Raw genomic sequence first — 18031 nt, forward strand, 5'->3', positions numbered from 1 at the left:
CTAATTTGTTATACCATAAATATGCATGCCAACCAAAACGCAGGTCTGGCCCCTCCAAATTCAACATATCCTTTTCCTTTAAGCTAATCCAGTCTTGTATCCACATCATATTACAAGCCCATCTGTACAGTTTAATATCTGGCATTCCACACCCACCATTCTCTCTTTTTTCTTTCAAATTATTCCACCTTATCCTGGCCTTTCCTCCTTTCCAAATAATTTTTTTAAATTCACTATTCCATTGGTCCAGCACTTTGTCCTGAATAGGAATAGGTAAATTTGTAAACAGAAACAAAAGTTTTGGAATGATATTCATTTATATGGCGTATACTTTGCCTAATATAGATAGATTTAAATGTGTCCATCTTTGCATATCCTTTTTAATGTCTTCCCAGGTTTTTTTGTAATTATTATCATACAGATTCATATTATTCTCTGCAATCCATTTACCCAGATATCTCACTTTATTGGCCACTTCACAACCCATTTTTTGTCCTAACATTCCCTTCTCCTCTTTATTCAAGTTTTTTGTTAAAATCACTGATTTTCCTTTATTAATTTTAAATCCTGACAATTTTCCAAACCACTTTAATTCATGTAATACTTCCTCGATGTTCTTTACAGGGTTTTCTATAATCAAAACTAAATCATCCGCATATGCTTGTATTTTTGTTTCTTTTCCCTTCATTTTTATTCCTCCTATTTTCTTATTACTCCTTATTTTATTTAATAACACTTCTAACACAAGTATAAACAACAGAGGCGACAGGGGACATCCCTGTCTTGTCCCTCTGTGTATCTCAAATTCTTCCGTTAATTCTCCATTTATTTTTAATCGTGCATATTGCTTTTTATATATTTCTTTCACATTATCTATAAAGTTTGTTCCCATCTCCATGGATTCTAGAGTGTCAAATAAAAAATTCCAGTTAATACTGTCGAACGCTTTTTCAGCGTCGACAAATAAAAGAGCAACTTTTTTCTCATTATGCACATTATAATAATCCAGAACATTTACTATTGTCCTTATGTTATTTTTAATTTGTCTTCCTGGTAAAAAACCGTTTTGTTCTTTTCCTATTATTTCCCTTAATATTATCTTTAATCTATTAGCTAATATAAATGCAAATATTTTATAGTCATTGTTCATTAAAGCTATTGGCCTGAATTAGTTATTAATTGATCATCCTTCCCATCTTTTGGGATCAGTGATATTATTGTTTTCCCCCATGAATCTGGTTTTCCTTCTTTCTGTATTAAATTAAATAATTTCTTCAAAGGATCAATTATTTCCACCTCAAATATTTTATAATATTTGGAGGTCAGGTATGGCTGAGTGCTTTTATTCAGGAAAGGCCTTTTGCATTCTGTATGGCACATTGCACAATGGCAAACACTCATTGACACATGTTGTGCTTTGTTGCTATTCCACATGGTATTTTTGTAGTGCTGGTGTAGTGTATCTTCACATGCTGATCTGTGAGCTACACTGAGGGGATGCTGGATCGCAGCCAAACTGTGTTGTGTTGCCTTTTCTGAGTTGATACAATGGCTTCAGTCACTACCTATGGGGTGAGAGGTCAGCCAAGATGGTAGCAAGTTGGATAGGGTAGGAAAGGGAGGTGATGGCAGCAGAGGAAGGGGAGAAGTCTGTGGTCACCACTGCAGCCACCAGTGGCAACTTTCTTTTTTGCCCCAGCCAGTAGTCCTGCAAGACCTTGAAGGGGATGTAGGGTGGCAGCAGCAACACTCCACCCCAACCAATTGTCACAACTGGTGGGGGACAGAGGTGTCCTGGCTGACTGAGGGGCCAGCTGTGAGGTGACTTGGAACAGAAGATGAGTGACTGCCCCAATGGATGTTCACCCTCTCTGATGTATCACCTAGTGCAATCTGCACTTCTTGCACCCTCAGTGATGTCCCTGTTTCTCCACCCAGCCAGTCTTTACATATAAAAAACTAGGGCATCCAGTATTTCCCAACACAATATTTTGGCTGCAAAAATGTGGTCCATAGTGAGCCTCTTGTAAGCTAGTGCCTTTCACAAAGACTTGTGTGCCTCTCAGATGGGGCTGCTGACTCTGTAGTCAGTGGCATGGGGCTTTTTTCACATGGGAGGCAAGCATCATTAAATTGTGATTAAATCATGCTAATAGCACGATTGGGAGGGGGAATTATCACATACACCCCAATCGTGCTATTAACATTGTGCAATGTGCCATGCAGAATGCAAAATAGCAATGCAAAATGCACAACTGCAATGTTCAAGCGCAATGCGCAAAATTGCCGAATGCATAATTCCATTTCCACTGTTGTCAACAAAATCTCTTCAGCTCTGATGAGTATTTTGCTCCATGTGCATAACACAACTTACACTGGCACATGTCACAAACAGAACAGCAGCCTTTGTTTGTTTGTTTATTGGAAGGTTTGGGGTTTGTTTTGGTGTGGTTTGGTTTTTTGTCAGACTTATCCTTTTAGGAGCTGTTTCCATTTTCCCATTTTTTGCTTCTCATTCTTCGTGCTTCTCCCATTCGTGTCCAATGTGTAAACCGTAATAGATGTGTCATTGGGTAACAACAGAAACTCCACACTTTTGGTGGTGCTGTTAGACTAAAACCAGGAGCAAATCAACTGCCCCATTAATACTGGCACAACTACATGTCACTGACCCCTTTGCTTTAATTAGTCTCAGAGCTTGGAAATATTACTTTCTGCACTAAAATGGTTATGGTATCAGGGAGATCCTGGGAGCTGAGTCACAAGAGCCAAGCACTGCATATTCATGGAATAATAGGGCTACTGTCTTTTTGAAGCCAGCAGGTATGCATTGAACCAAGCTGTATAGGTGTATAGGATAAGGTTTAAGAGCTTGTTCCAACTACACAAAGAAGCAAGGAAAGGAAATAAATAGTTTTTTAAAGTAATATTTGATTGATTTTTAAAAAAAATTTGGTACATTCACAACCAATTATGAAACAAACATTGAACAAGAACAATATGAAACAATTCAGGATTCCACTTGTGATATAATGACAAATGTTGTTTTATGCTTCAGTAATAAATAAACAGGAGAAAGTTAACTCTGAATGATTCAGTTTTCTGCTTTTGCCACTTCTCTTGTGTTGTGTAATGTTTAACCCTCATGGATCTTATTCCCCCATGATATGTGCACACCTCCAAATAGCTACTGCAGCTTCTTGAGTGTAATACATACATCTTCTCATCAAAATTTCACTTCTTGAGTGTAATACATACATCTTCTCATCAAAATTTCACCATTTCTAACAACAGTAATGCAAGCATTGGACCTTAATGTTTTGTTCTGTATGTCCCTTCAAAGTCTTCTCTCCTTTGTTTCTATGAATGAAAGCAAAGTCTTCCTTTGTAACATTCAATCAATAAAAGCAAGCTTCTATAGGGTGTCCTTCTTGTACTGGTTTTCTCTGAAGCTCTAAAGTGGGATTTATATTTTTATTTTTAAGATAAAGGATACAAGAGGGGAATTTCCTCCACTGTTGGTGGAAATGTCAGAAAGCCAATATCGGAAAATGATACATGAAATGATGGTTCAGATATTACATATTAACTTACCTTTAGATCCTGAACTTTTTTTACTTAATATGATAGATGACAAGAGCTTTACAAATAATAGAAGACTAGCTAGACTTATAATTTATATGGTTACATCAGCTAGAATTCTGTATGCAAAATATTGGAAAAATTCTCAAATACCTACTAAAGAAGAATGGATATTGAAGATTAGGGAAAACATGGATATGGATTTACTTACAAAGTTATTGAAAAATAAACCTACAAAAGAGATTATAAAAGACTGGGATTGTGTTAAAGAATATGGGGGAAAAGAGGGTTGTGAGTTTAATGAGTGATAAAAAGAAAAATCAGTTTGTAAAATGAATAATAATATAGTTGTAAGGAACACAAATTTGATTTCCCTTTGTCAGATTAAGTCTGGGAAATCCATTATTGTAATATTGTTGAAATTTATTATTTAAAATTACAATAATCAAATGATTATAATTATATTGAATTCTACTATATAATTATAGAATAACGAATCTAGGGAATTACTAAGGTTTGTGTATAAGGATGTTGTTAAGATGATAAGGAAGTGCATTAATAGAAAATTTATGACACTTGTTATGTTAGTAATGGGTCCTTTTTGTTATATTTTTTGTGTGTTGTTTATTTGTATGTTTTTTGTATTCATGTATGTTGTTTCATAATTTTAGAAATAAAAATTAAAAATTAAAAAAAGATAAAGGATGGTCAGATTTTCATAATTTTTGAGGTTGAGGGGGATGATATCTCAGTCATAGAGCAACTGTGATGTGTGCGAAGGGACACAAGTTTAGTTTGGCATCTTTAGGTGAGGCTAACTGATGAGTTTATCACACGGAAGGCAAAGCACCCAAATCCCATGGATAAATGGGGTATAAATATCCCACAAGAGCGGGAATGTTTTCAGACATGTCGGGCGATTTTGACATTAACCTGATAAATTAACCCATGCAGAAAGCTGCAAAATTGCACTGCTTTTTAACTTTAGGATTTTCCCAAAGTTAAAAAGTGGCAGGATTTTGCAGCTTTCTGCATGGGTTAATATTGCGTTAATGCCCAACACATGGGACGTCATCTGAAAACAATCCCGCTCTTGCAGGATATTCCCAGGTTTAAACCCCACTTAGCCATGGGATTTGACACTTCCTTCCCATGTGATAAACTCCTCAGACTCTGGAGAGATCTTGCAGACAATGCAGACAGTACTGAGGTAGATGGATCAATGGTTTGCTTTCCTATAATTCTAAGATGGGATCCCTATACATTAAGTAGAGAAAATGTCATCATTTACAATATCAGTGTTAGTGAGGCTGGAAAAACTGCACTGCTAAGACTTACATCTGCTAAGTGTACAAAAGCCCTTTCATACTTTCAGTTTATTAATTCCAGTTATACCACCCTTTTCTTTAAATTCTATCATCATAGGACTAAAGTATATGCTAAACTGTATGTTATATTAAAAACATAGCAAGCAGCTAAGCCTTTTTTTTTCTTAATCCAAAGTAAGTATATGGGTACCTGATCTGGATCAGGACTGCCATACAGTGGTAGAAAAGGCTGGAACATTTCTCTGTGTCATGGCATTCCATAGGTGTCTCCCACCCCTTTCCAGTCCAATCTGTTTTTCACCACAAAATAATTCCTCCATAACTCTTCAGGACATTCATATATCAAGAGAAAATAGTGTAAAATTCTCACTGAACTCTTTTTTTAAGATGGGGAGGCTCATAACTGGCAGGGAAGTTGCTATTACTTTTGCCTACATGCAGAAAACAAAACACTGAATGCATCATCTTAGAAAAACAACAGCAACCAACTGAGACCCAATTGGGAATCTGTATTCTTCCCAGTGGCATTTGTCATTTTTTGGCCTAGGAATTAAGAATTATGAATATTCTTTCCATCCATATCCCCTTATCAGAAAAACCTCTTAAAATCAGGAATCATTTCTGTTTCTGTTTCCTTTCCTCCCTGTCTAGGCAATAAGTTCTCTCCCACATATGCCGGTGTACTGCTAGTCTGTGTCTGGATTTATGCTCTCATCTTTGCTGTGGCTCCTCTGGCTGACTGGGGCAGCTATGGACCAGAACCTTATGGGACAGCCTGCTGCATCAAGTGGAAAGCATCAACCAGAGAAGCAAAATACTACATTGTGGCCCTCTTCATCTTCTGCTACATCATCCCATGCCTCCTGATCCTCTTCTCTTACTCTCTGATCCTTTGGACTGTGAAAGTCTCCAGAAGAGCAGTGAAACAACACATGTCTCCACGAAGCAGAGCCAACAGTGTTCACAGTTTGATTGTCAAGGTAAAAAACCTATTGGATACTATAAGTCGACCTCATGTATGAGCTGAGGACAGGTTTTGGGGCCATAATTATGGGTTTTGATAAGGCCTGTGGATAAATCAAGGGTAAAACTTAGGGGCATGCAACAAAGGATCTAAAGGATGGAGCAAAGGAAAGCAATGCCAAAGAACTTACAAAACTCCAGCAGGCATAACTGTTTGTGCTTACACTAAAGGCTGGATAGATGGATGTGACACTATAGTGGGGGTAAGTGGGGACTTCCAGGACAGATTACATTCTTGTCTTTCATCAGGAGATAGTTCCTTTCGTATGTAAGAGTTAAAGTACAGTACTTACATTGACCCATGGATAAGTTAACTCAGGTTTTTTGGAGTCCATTTTTTAACTAAGGCGGTATCCAGGCCAGCGCAAAGCGCCAGCCTGGATACATGCTAGGGGTGCCTCGGGGGGTCCTTTCCAGATGCTCAGCAACCCTAGCATGTAACCGCAGCATTGTAATGGTGGTGCCCTGTCTACATGGGCACCGCCATTACGACATCACAGCCGCGCCGCAGCCAAACAGCACAGCACGGATGTGACATCCTGGTACCACTGCAAAGCGCTTGTGGTGCCCTTTGAGCGGCGCCAGAAGGAGCTTCAGAAGGAGCTCCGCCGCGTGTATCACTGGCACGGCATTTAAACAGCCGTGCCAGCAATACAGAGAGAAAGGGGCCGAGCGGCCCTTTTCTCCCTTTCCCCGCTGCTGTTGGGATGTCCTTGGGGCATGAAGCCCCAAGGACACCCCTTTCCAGGCAGTGGGGAACCAGCCGCTGTGGCAGCTGAGGCCTCGATCTGTCGGGAAAAGGGGTGAGTGCAGGCCTTTGGGGCGGTCTGTATCCTGCCTATGGTTTCTAGACTTATACTTGAGTATACACAGTACTCATTTTTTTAAAAGGGAGGGAAGGATTGAGAGAAGGACAGAGTAAGCAAGCTTGGAAATATGAGCCTTGTGTGTTGCTTCAACTACAAATCCCTGAAATTCTAAGCCAGTGTCATGGGGTTTTTGGACCAGAACTCCTAGAATGCCCTAGGCAAAATGGCTAGTTGTTTCTATAAGATTGTAGCCAGGTGGATGAAAAGATGGTGAGGGTTGATAGGGCAAGGCAGGAAGCAGGGGGAATGGAGGACCCAGGAGAGATTTGGCAAAGAGAGACCCTGCCCAGGGGGAAGGGGTTAAAAGGTGAGGGACAGGTGGACGAGAGGAGGGGCCGGGAACGCGGAAGACTGGGATGCGCAGAGGCCATCATGGAAGGGAGAGGAGGACTGGTGAGGAGCCCAGGATGGGTAGGCTGCCCGGTGACCTTGCAAGGGCGACACAATCTGCTTAGGGTCGGGCCCCAGATGGAAGTAGTACTGCCAGACTCCAAGGTGGAGGGAGACTTTAGGTACCCCCATGAGGGAGACTGGCAAAGACAGACAACAGGACCCCTGTTGGGTGAGTGGTGGGACCCCAAGGGAGAGCAGTGGGAACAGAGGCCAGGGCCAGAGCTGTAGGAGAAGGCCGACACTAAACCCTCAGAGAAGTGCCGGGGAGGCAGACACGTGGAGACGACGAACCTGGAAGCGTGAGCGCGAAGGATTGTGGGGTGGAGGGCCGCGATGAAGTAACCATGCCAGAAACCACTGGTGTGTATGTTGTGAAAGTTTATTGAGTTCTGTTCAAGTAAAGTTTAAAGCATTTCAACCAGCTACGGAGTGTCCTTAACCCCTGGTAATCAAAACCTAAGGGAGCTCACGTGTGGTGCCAGGATGTCCCAGGGAGTAAACTCCCCACCCACAAAGATGTAATACAAAATGTAATTTTTTCCAATTTCTGCTTTTGAACCTTTTCTCTATAGTATTTAAACTTCCCACTAAATAAAGATCAAGAGCAGGGATATAATTCTTCACTAATTTTCTTCTTGAAGAAAACAGTGAGAAATTTTAGCAATTTTCTTCCCACTGAGAGAAACCGCACCATTTTTGAAGTACCATTTGCAATTTGGGACATATTCTGTACAAAATTCACGTGTGGTGGTTTTGCACAGAAAATAGCATTTTTCTGTGTAGGAAACAGCATTTTCTGGACAGAAAATACTATTTTGTACAGAGTAATACCCTAAATGGGAGCTAGTGTGCTATAGTGCTTTGAGCATTGGACTAAGACTCTGGAGACAATGGGTTGAATTTCTGCTTAGCCATAGACACCCAGTGGATGGCCTTGAGCATGTCACACTCAGCCTCACAGGAAGGCAAAGGCAAAAACCCCTCTGAAAAAATCTTGCATAGAAAACCCCAGTATAGGTCACCATAAATCAAAAATATTTTTAAAGGCACACAACTGCAACAAGGTACTAGAGCTCTCTGGCTGAGAAGTACAAACAGCTAATGAAGTTACATATCTCAGGATTACATTGGGTGCAGCCATGGCAGTTAAAGTGGCATTAAAGTGCTATAATTGCGTAGCTACAAAGAGCAAGTTGCGGAGTTGACATCTGTAGACCTAGGAGATTCCATTCATTGGCCATCAATATGCTAGTCAGACATGGCCAGAAATTAATCCCATTGGGTGGCCTTGGGCAAGTCATACTCTCTCAGTCTCAGAGAAAGGCAAAGGCAAAACCCCCTCTGAACAAATCTTGCCAAGAAAACCATATGATAGGTTCACCTCCGGGTCACCATAAATCAGAAATGACTTCAAGATACACAACAATAATATCCTGAAGGCACTAGATCCCATCTGATCTTGAAGCTAAACAGGGTGCCATGGTTAGTACTTGGATGAGAGACTGCCAATGTATACCAGGTGCTGTAGGCTATATGTCAGAGGAAGAAACTGGCAAAACCACTTGGGAGTATTCTTTGTCAAAGAAAACCCTATGAAATTCATTGGGTCACCATAAGTTGACAGGCAACTTGAAGGCATGCGCACACACGCAGACAAGTTCCAATGCAAAATTCTCATCAGTCCAGGATTGTTAGCATCAGGGTTTCTTAACATTTGAATAACAAAATTTTGATCACTTTAAAAAACTTGTTTTTCAACCACTGTTTTTGATACAATCTTCAACCACTTTTTTGAAATTTTCAAATATTATTTTCATCCCTACATAAGAATTGTTGTTGCTGGTTTTGTTTGTTTGTTTTAAAAAACCTTGCTACAAACATGAACAGTGTCCTAATTTACTAGCAAAAACTATTTTTTACTGGCTGCCATCATGAAATGGTTAGATGACTAGGGCCTCATTCCCACTACATTTTAAACTGGTTTACAAATCAGTTTGAAGTGGTTTAAATGACCCTGGTTTGCACTTGAACCAAATTGCTGAAGCAATTCAGAGAGAGGGGCCATGCGCTAGACCCATTTAACCCGTGTCTTTTTGATGCTGATTTTTTCCATGTCTTTTGGGATAAATCGATTCTATGCAAGTGTGAACCAGATGTGGATCGGAATTGATTTCAAGAATCAATTAGAAGAATCAAATTCACGAATCAATTTAGTGTCAGTGTGAACAAGATGTGGATCGGAATTGATATACTATGACGTGATAAGGGGTCGTCGGGTGGGGAAGCAGAAATTAACAACCTGTGTCCACCCACCCTTCAACGCTCATATGGAAGTATGTAAATGTGATTGCATTGATGGACAAAGAAAAAAAATCCCACTGAAAATGTTTCAAATTGAACCAATTTATTTGCTAATGTGAACTACAAGTGGGTTATTTTGAGAGACTCCCACAGGAAATGGTTTAATTGAATTGATTCATTCATTAATGTGAACCACAAGTGGGTTATTTTATTTTATTTTACATCAAAAAAATGGCATCAGGGCAAATTTACTGTGAGCCACTCTCTGCTGCTGAACTGATCCATTGATGCGGATCACAAAGCTATTTATTTGTATATACAAATGAGGCCTTGAATGCCCCAAAAGAAGTGTCTACCAAGCTTTAAGGCCAGGAATCATCCTGTCACTGAGTAAGAGCCCGAACAGACAGGCAAAAATAAAGCTGCTTTGGCTCACTTTGGAGCTATGCTGTTTAAATGACACGTGCATGTTAAGAGGCCAGAAGCTGCACCAAAGCAGCGCTCCAATCCTTAGGACTGGAGTATGGCTTTGGCGTGGCTTCCAGATGTTTAGGATGCATGCATCATTTAAACAGCATACATCCAAAGTGAGCCAAAGCAACTCTTTTTTTGCCTGTCTGTTTTGGCCCTAAATTTAAAAGTTTTCTTGCTAATCTGAGCCTTGATATATTTTCCAGAATATGTATAACTAAACAATCTGAGGCATTCCTTTTGTAAAACACATACATAACCTGAATACCCTTTAGTGCAAGAGAAAGTAGTAGATGGAAATGTTAAATTTTGGACAACAGTTTTCAGAATCTCCAAGCCAATGCATCTGTTGGCCATTTTTGCTGTGGGATTTCAGGATTAATTTTTTTTCTAAACTGGGGCAAAGGTGTTGTAGAATGTCAAAGTTTAACAAAGAGACCCAAGTTCAGATTCATACACAGCCATAAATGCAGATTAATCTCACAGTACTGGTTTCTCTTGGCTGTCCCGTTATTTCAAATTGACCTGTGCTTTGAGAAGGTCCCTAGTCTGAAAATCAGCACATCTTTAACGAGAAATCTTTTTTCAAAGTCTGTGGAATTCCCTTCCATGGAACACTAGGCTGACCCATGCTCTCTGCTCTTCTTTTTCTAACAGTGATGAGACAACACCAAGGATAACAAAAAAGTAACAAATGTTTTCATAAGTATGTTTTTTAAAAAATAATTTGATTTTGGTCAAGAAAATTTCAGGAGTTGCAGAAAGTTATGCATAATCAACATTTAGAACATAAATATGAACATAGACTTCCATGTATTCATGCGAATGGGCAATAAATGATGATCACAATCTGCTTGTTAGGTGGAAGTAAAGTCAAAGGCTTTCATGGCCAGCATCCATAGTTTTTTGTGGGATTTTCGGGCTATGTGGCCATGTTCTGGCAGAGTTTCTTTCTGACTTTTTGCCAGCATCTATGGCTGGCATTTTCAGAGAGAAAGATGCCAGCCACAGATGCTGGCAAAATGTCAGAATGAAACTCTGCCAGAACATGGCCACATAGCCTGAAAAACCCACAAAAAACTATAGGTGGAAGTAGCTGTTTTAGTTGTCATAGTGTGCCTGATTTATAGAGCAGCAAGTATGGATGCTCTCATTGATCCTTCCTGGCAATTATGATTTGTTTCATTGGGACCCCGGGGGAACCAAGTATGAAGAATCTTCAGCACAGAGGATTTGTTAGAAATTGTTTTTTCCCACACAGATTCCCAGTATGCCATGCTGAGTGAGAGTGAGGGTAAAAATATGATAGATGTGCTGCAGCAGGGAAAGGTAAAATGTAAGCGAGTTCTATTACACCAAGATGATTTGCTCACTCACGTTGCACGGCTGTCTGTCATGACTTGACAACTTAATTTAACTGTACATGTGCCTGACTCTCTGGATTCGCAACATTTTGTCACCGAGAGGTCAGGGTCTCCTTATCTAAAAAAGGAGTAGTATTCCAGGGTGTTTTCATAATCTAGCTAGGTGCACTCACCAATTCACTGCTTCAGTTAATCAACTCATTAATTGCAGACTAATGCAATTCATGCAGATGCTCATGGAATATAATTCTGAACTGTGATATATAGAAGTGAGGAATTTATTTATTTATTTATTTGGAGAGCTAGGCTCCCTCACCTCTGTATGCCATGCTGAGTGAGAGTGGGGCCATTTAACATACCAGGGACTTTTCAGTTTATACTGGTTTTTTAAGGGTGACACTATTAAGAATAAGAGCCAGCATGGTGTAGTGGTTTGAGTGCTGGATTGTGCTCAACCAGGGTTCGATTCCCCAGTTAGCCATGAAACTCACTGGGTGAGCTTGGGCATGTCACATGCTCTCAGCCTCAGGGAAGGCAATGGCAAACCTCCTCTGAACAAAACTTGTCAAGAAAATCCCATGATAAGTTCACCTTAGGGTCACCATGAGTTGGAAATGACTTGACGGCACACAACAACAACATTAAGAGTTAACCAGTTTTTCACACATACCATCCAGCCAAATGCTCTTTTGGAAGAGCTAATTTTTCCATATTAGAATCATAGAATCATAGAGTTGGAAGAGACTGCAAGGGCCATCCAGTCCAACCCCCTGCCATGCAGGAAATCTCAATCAAAGCATCCCTGACAGATGGCCATCCAGCCTCTGTTTGAAGACCTCTAAGGAAGGAGACTCCACTACTCTCTGAGGGAGTTTGTTCCACTTTCAAACAGCCCTTACTGTCAGGAAGTTCCTCCTAATGTTGAGGTGGAATCTCTTTTCCTGGAGCTTGCATCCATTGCTCCGGGTCCTAGTCTCTGGAGCAGCAGAAAACAAGCTGGCTCCCTCTTCAACATGACATCCCTTCAAATATTTAAGAGCTATCATATCACCTCTTAACCTTTTCTTCTCCAGGCTAAATATCCCCAGCTCCCTAAGGCGTTCCTCATAGGGCATGGTTTCCAGACCCTTCTCCATTTTAGTTGCCCTCCTTTGGACACGCTCCAGTTTCTCAATGTCCTTTTTGAATTGTGGTGCCCAGAACTGGACACAGTATTTCAGGTGGGTCCTGACCAAAGCAGAATACAGTGGTACTATTACTTCCCTTGATCTACACACTATACTTCTATTGATGCAGCCTAATATCGCATTGGCCTTGTTGGCTGCCATATCGCACTGTTGACTCATGTTCATGTTATGTCTACTTGGACTCCTAGATCCCTTTCACACATAGTCTCATTCAACCAGGTGTCCTCCATCCTATATCTGTGCATTTCATTTTTCCGCCCTAAGTGCAGTACCTTACATTTCTCCGTGTTGAATTTCATTTTGTTATCTTTGGCCCAGTTTTCTAGTCTATTCAGGTCATTTTGAATCTTGATCCTGTCCTCTGGGGTATTAGCTATTCCTCCTAATTTGGTGTCATCTGCAAATTTGATAAGTAGGCCCCCAATTCTTTCATCCAAGTCATTGATAAAGATGTTGAATAGTACTGGCCCCAGGACAGACCCCTGTGGGACCCCACTGGTCACTTCTCTCCAGGATAAAAAGGAGCCATTGTTGAGCACCCTTTGGGTTTGGCCGGTCAACCCATTACAAATCCATGTAACAGTTGCCTTGTCTAGCCCACTTTCTACAAGCTTGTTTGCAAGAATATCATGGGAAACTTTGTCAAAGGCCTTACTGAAATCAAGATATACTATATCCACAGCATTCCCTTCATGTAACAAGCTGGTAATTTTATCAAAGAAAGAGATCAGGTTTTTCTGGCATGACTTCTTTCTCTGAAACCCGTGTTGACTTTTTGTGATTATGGAATTGCTTTCTAGATGTTCACAGACTCCCTTTTTAATGATCTGTATTGATGTCAGACTAACTGGACGATAATTGTTGGGATCCTCTTTTTTCCCCTTTTTGAAGATGGGAACAACGTTTGCCCTCCTCCAGTCTGCTGGCACGTCTCCTGTTCTCCAGGAGTTTTCAAAGATTATTGGCAATGGTTCCAATATTACATTTGCTAGTTCTTTTAATACGCTTGGATGTAGTTCATCTGGTCCTGGAGACTTATATTCGTTTAGGTTAAACAGGTATTCCTGTATTATCTATTTACTTATTCTGTGCTGAAATTCTCCTTTTCTGTCCTCTGCTCCATTATCCTCAGGTTGAGCACCCTTTGCCTTTTCTGAGAAGACTAAGGCAAAGAAAGTGTTGAGTAATTCTGCCTTTTCTCTGTCCCCTGTTAGCATTTTGCCATCTTCTGCACTCAGTGGCCCTACTGTTTCCTTCTTCTTCCTTTTGCTGCGGACATATCCAAAAAAAGCCCCTTTTGTTGTTCTTAACTCTCTAGCAAGCCTGAGTTCATTCTGTGCTTTAGCTTTTCTGACTTTATTCCTACAAGTGCACACTATTTGTTTGAATTCTTCTTTGGTGATTTCCCCATTTTTCCATTTCTTATACATGTCCCGTTTAAAACTTAGTTCAGTTAGTTATCTATCCTGGTTTCTTGAGACATCTCTCATTTTTCTTCCTCATTGGAAATGTTTGAAATTGTGCCTTCAGTATCTCTCTTTTGAGAAACTCCCATCCATCTTGAACTCCCTTCTCTTTTAGTATTGCTGACCATGGGATCACCCCTAGTATTTCTTTAAGTTTACTAAAATCGGCTTTCCTAAAGTCTAGAATGCGTGTCTGACTATGCCTGGCTTCTCCCTTCCACTGTATAACAAACTCCAGGAGTGCATGATCACTCCCACCTAAGGATCCTACCACTTGCACTCCATTAACTAGGTCATCCCTGTTGGTTAGGACTGCTCTGGAAAGGAGACCACTGAAATAGTTTGTCCACACACAGTACTGTAGTACCAAACCAGATGCACATGAAAGAAATATATAAAAGATCTCAAGCCAGTATTCTACAGGTAAGTAGCTGTACTTAGGTAAGTATACTTAGATAAGTTTACTTAGGCCCAGTACAGAACGTGGAAAAGGGGCAGTCCGCAGCCGCTTCTTTTCTTGCAAGGGGCAGGGTAGCCCAGAGGCCCCAATCCAGTGCTTTTCCAGGCCACGGAGAAGCGACAAAATGCCGCTTGTTCGTGGCCTGGAAAGTGGTGTCCATGGGGCTTCATGCCCCCGGACACCCCGACAAGCACGATGAAAAGGGGCCATCTGGCCCCTTTCTCCTTTGCATCGCTGGTGCGGCCATGTAGAAGCTGCGCCAGCAATGCATGTGTGCAAAAGGAGCTCCGATTCGGAGCTCCTTCCCGTGATGCTGAAAGGGCCCCCCAAGCACCCTGAAGTGTCGCAGTGATGTCATGCATATGCCAGTCCATGTGGAGGCAGCGTGTGTGTGACGCCATTGTCCCACACTGTATATGGACAGCACGCTTCCAAAATGGCGCCGTCCATACGAACTAGGGCTGGGGAGCATGCGGTTGCTGCATGCTCCCCAGCCCTAGTTTTGGCCCAAGGACGGCACTTCCATGCCGTCTGTATCAAGCCTTAGATAACCCCTCCTGGGCTGACCTCCTTCAAACCTGAAATATCATTCACCTGTGCTCTAATTGCTGACAAAATCGACCTTCTTCTCCTCATGCGAATAATGTTCAGTAAAGGGGGGGGGGGGGTTATGATCATGGCAATAGTTTCACAATTGTGACTAAGTGAATATGGAAGAGATAAGGATGAATAAATCTCCCCCAACCATTCCTCATATGACTTTACTTCCAGACCCGTTACCATTTTTATCCATGATACATATTCTAGCTTGTTCAGATCCTTCTAAAGCTGTGATGCCCAAAGCTGGACATCATATTCCAGATGAGTTCTAATAAAAGAAAATAGAGTAGTACAATAAATTATCTTGAGCAGGGCACTGTTCTGTTTATGCAGCCTAGAATTGCATTGGCTTTTTGTTGTTGTTTTGGCTGCCACATCACACGTTTGACTTAGTTTAGCCTGTGATCAACTAAAACCCTTAGATTCCGTTAATATGTATGGCCTTCAAGCCAGACATCCTCCATCCCATATTTGTGCATTGGCTTTTCCTGTCTAAATGTAACAGCTTGCATATATACTTTTACAAATTCATTGTGTTCTCTGGCATTTTCATATTGGTTATTCTCTCTCTGTCCCTTCCAGCTCAGTGTTTCCGTGTGCATTGGGTTTCTGGCTGCTTGGACCCCCTATGCTATCGTTGCCATGTGGTCAGCCTTTGGTGATGCCAGTCAGGTGCCAGTCTTGGCTTTTGCCCTCTGTGCTGTATTTGCCAAGTCATCAGCAACCTACAATCCTCTGGTTTATCTGCTCTTCAAACCCAACTTCCAGAAATACCTTTCCAAAGATCTCTCACTATTTCAGGCTCTCTGCACCGTATTCTGCTGCAGCCGGCCCAGAGTCATTGCCCTCCAATCCTTCCACACACGAGATGGCAGAGCTTCCATGAGATTTTCCACTGCTTTCACTGACCATCGCGGATCCTGCAGGAACTGCGCCGACACTTTTGAATGTTTCCGTAACTATCCTCGGTGCTACAGGCTCCCCCAGAAGTCTGATGCAACCTCCAAGACCAATCCCCTGGCAATCCTGGCAGATGGATCTACTTGCCGGCCAAGTCTGAAGAGAACCGTGCAGGTCATGGTGCTTGTTACAAGGAAAAAGACTGGAATGGGGACTATGAATGTGGCAGGGGATGTTCTGCCTTCAAATATTGCAAGAGACCTAATGTAAGCATGGCAAAAGGAATGAGGTGGGGGCAAGGCAGGGGTTAGCCCCTTTCTGCCTAGACCAGACAGGCATATTTGGCAGCAATCTGAACCAGAGCATAGGAGAGTTATTTTGGGGTACTACATCTCCCAGAGTTCCCCATGCTAGGTGTGCTGGCTGGAGATTCTAGGAATTGTAGTCCAAACTTTCCTAAGTTCTGAGATCTAAAAATTCATCTTTTGTTCAGTGGTTCCCAAAGTGTGCTTTGCAGGTCAGAAGATACTGCAAATCCTACACCAGCATTTTTCCCCTCAAACATTTTCACGACTTATGTGTTTTTACAGTTGCAATTTTGTGTCAACAATTTTGCTCCTGGAAGGTTAAAAAAAGAAGAAAAGCAAATTGATAATGCCCAATTCCTTCCTACCATCACCACTACAAATGTGTCTCATAATTCCTTTTGGACATTTATAACACTCCAGTGCCACGATTGTTGAATGGCACGAATGTGAGGATTGGTCATACCTGTACACCCTGCATTGTGCTGTGGTTAGGTTATCCAGCTCATGTGCAGCATGCAGTTGACATCAGAGGCAGGTACAAATTAATTTCTCACATAACAAAAGGGCAACATTTTAATTCAATCAAATTGTGTTGACAATCACTGAGATACAAAGAAGTGGTTGCTCACCCAAAATAATGCAGCAGAACTACACCGCAATGAAGATTGACTGCATGTCCAGTGCTCAGCCAGCCCAGCAGGTTGGTTGAGAGACCACTGCAGTCACAGTATCAACATCTGCATTAGATTCGGTTCTGTAAGTCTTTTTTTAATGTCTGTCTTGGGCCCAAAAACAGACACAGCCTAAACCAGAAGTTGGAAACATTACTTTTTTGGATGTCAACTCTCAGAATGCCTCAGCGAGTATGGCCAGTGGGGCCATGCTGGCTGGAGGATTCAGGGATTTGTCATCCAAAAAGTAACTTTTGCAAACTTTGCATCATATTTATTTAATTTTCAATCATTTATTTTACACACACACACACACACACACACACACACACACTGTCTTCATTCATTTCTCTTTTATTTAATGCTGGAAGAGCATAGTTCTTCCAAAAAGCTTCCAGGGTTGAAAGCTATGAAATTTAAGGTGCTACTCCAACCCTGATTTCTACAGCCTCAAGACAAGTTATGGGACCATCTGGTGAAAGTGTATCATTTCCTTGGGGATATGTGGGGGATAATGACACACCTATCTACCTCACAAGACAGGCTTGTGTAGATGGAGCATCCTAACATCTACAAATGCTTTGAATACAACAGTATTACTGCAGCTGATTTTATGTCCATCACGATCTGAGAGAGCAACAACCACTCAGGCCAAGATATAAAGGCCTGTTCTATAGGGAAGAATTCCCGGGTAAACAAATTACTAAATGCCAGGAAAAGGCATAGAAGATACTGGACTCCAAGGACACAGCATTCATTCTGGTTGGACTCTAGTCACAAAGTCAGGGTTTGATAATGAACTTTTTGTCATCCTTTTAACGATAAGAAGGCAAGATGTTCCCTAGAATGGCAGGGCTACAATCGAAGAAGTCAGTGCCTCTGATGTCAGTGGGGATCCTGTCACTTTTAGTATGGCAAAAATGAACACAAGTAATTTCAGCAACTACAACAAGATGATGATGATGATGACGACGACGATGACAATGACGACGACATGATACAGCTATGTGGCCATTCCATTTTTGAGACAGCAGCATGCCTTTGTCTCTTTTTTGCCAGTAGTGGCTAACAACCTATGCACTTCTGATCATTGCCAATTTGGGGGGGA

General features: G+C 41.4%; 1 protein-coding gene across 2 annotated transcripts in view; it reads left to right on the forward strand.

Annotated features, from left to right (window-relative positions):
• LOC121928838 (opsin-5-like) overlaps window positions 1-17107 on the forward strand; it is an 84789-nt gene extending 67682 nt beyond the window's left edge. For both annotated transcript variants that reach the window (XM_042464080.1, XM_042464081.1), the window contains exons 5-6: window positions 5562-5890; window positions 15627-17107. In XM_042464080.1, the coding sequence (XP_042320014.1) occupies window positions 5562-5890; window positions 15627-16214 (917 nt within the window). In that variant the 3' untranslated portion in view covers window positions 16215-17107. The remainder of the gene's footprint in view (window positions 1-5561; window positions 5891-15626) is intronic.
• Window positions 17108-18031: the final 924 nt, after the last annotated feature.

The sequence above is a fragment of the Sceloporus undulatus genome, chromosome 4, assembly GCF_019175285.1.
Source record: "Sceloporus undulatus isolate JIND9_A2432 ecotype Alabama chromosome 4, SceUnd_v1.1, whole genome shotgun sequence".
In the NCBI taxonomy this organism is placed as follows: domain Eukaryota; kingdom Metazoa; phylum Chordata; class Lepidosauria; order Squamata; family Phrynosomatidae; genus Sceloporus; species Sceloporus undulatus.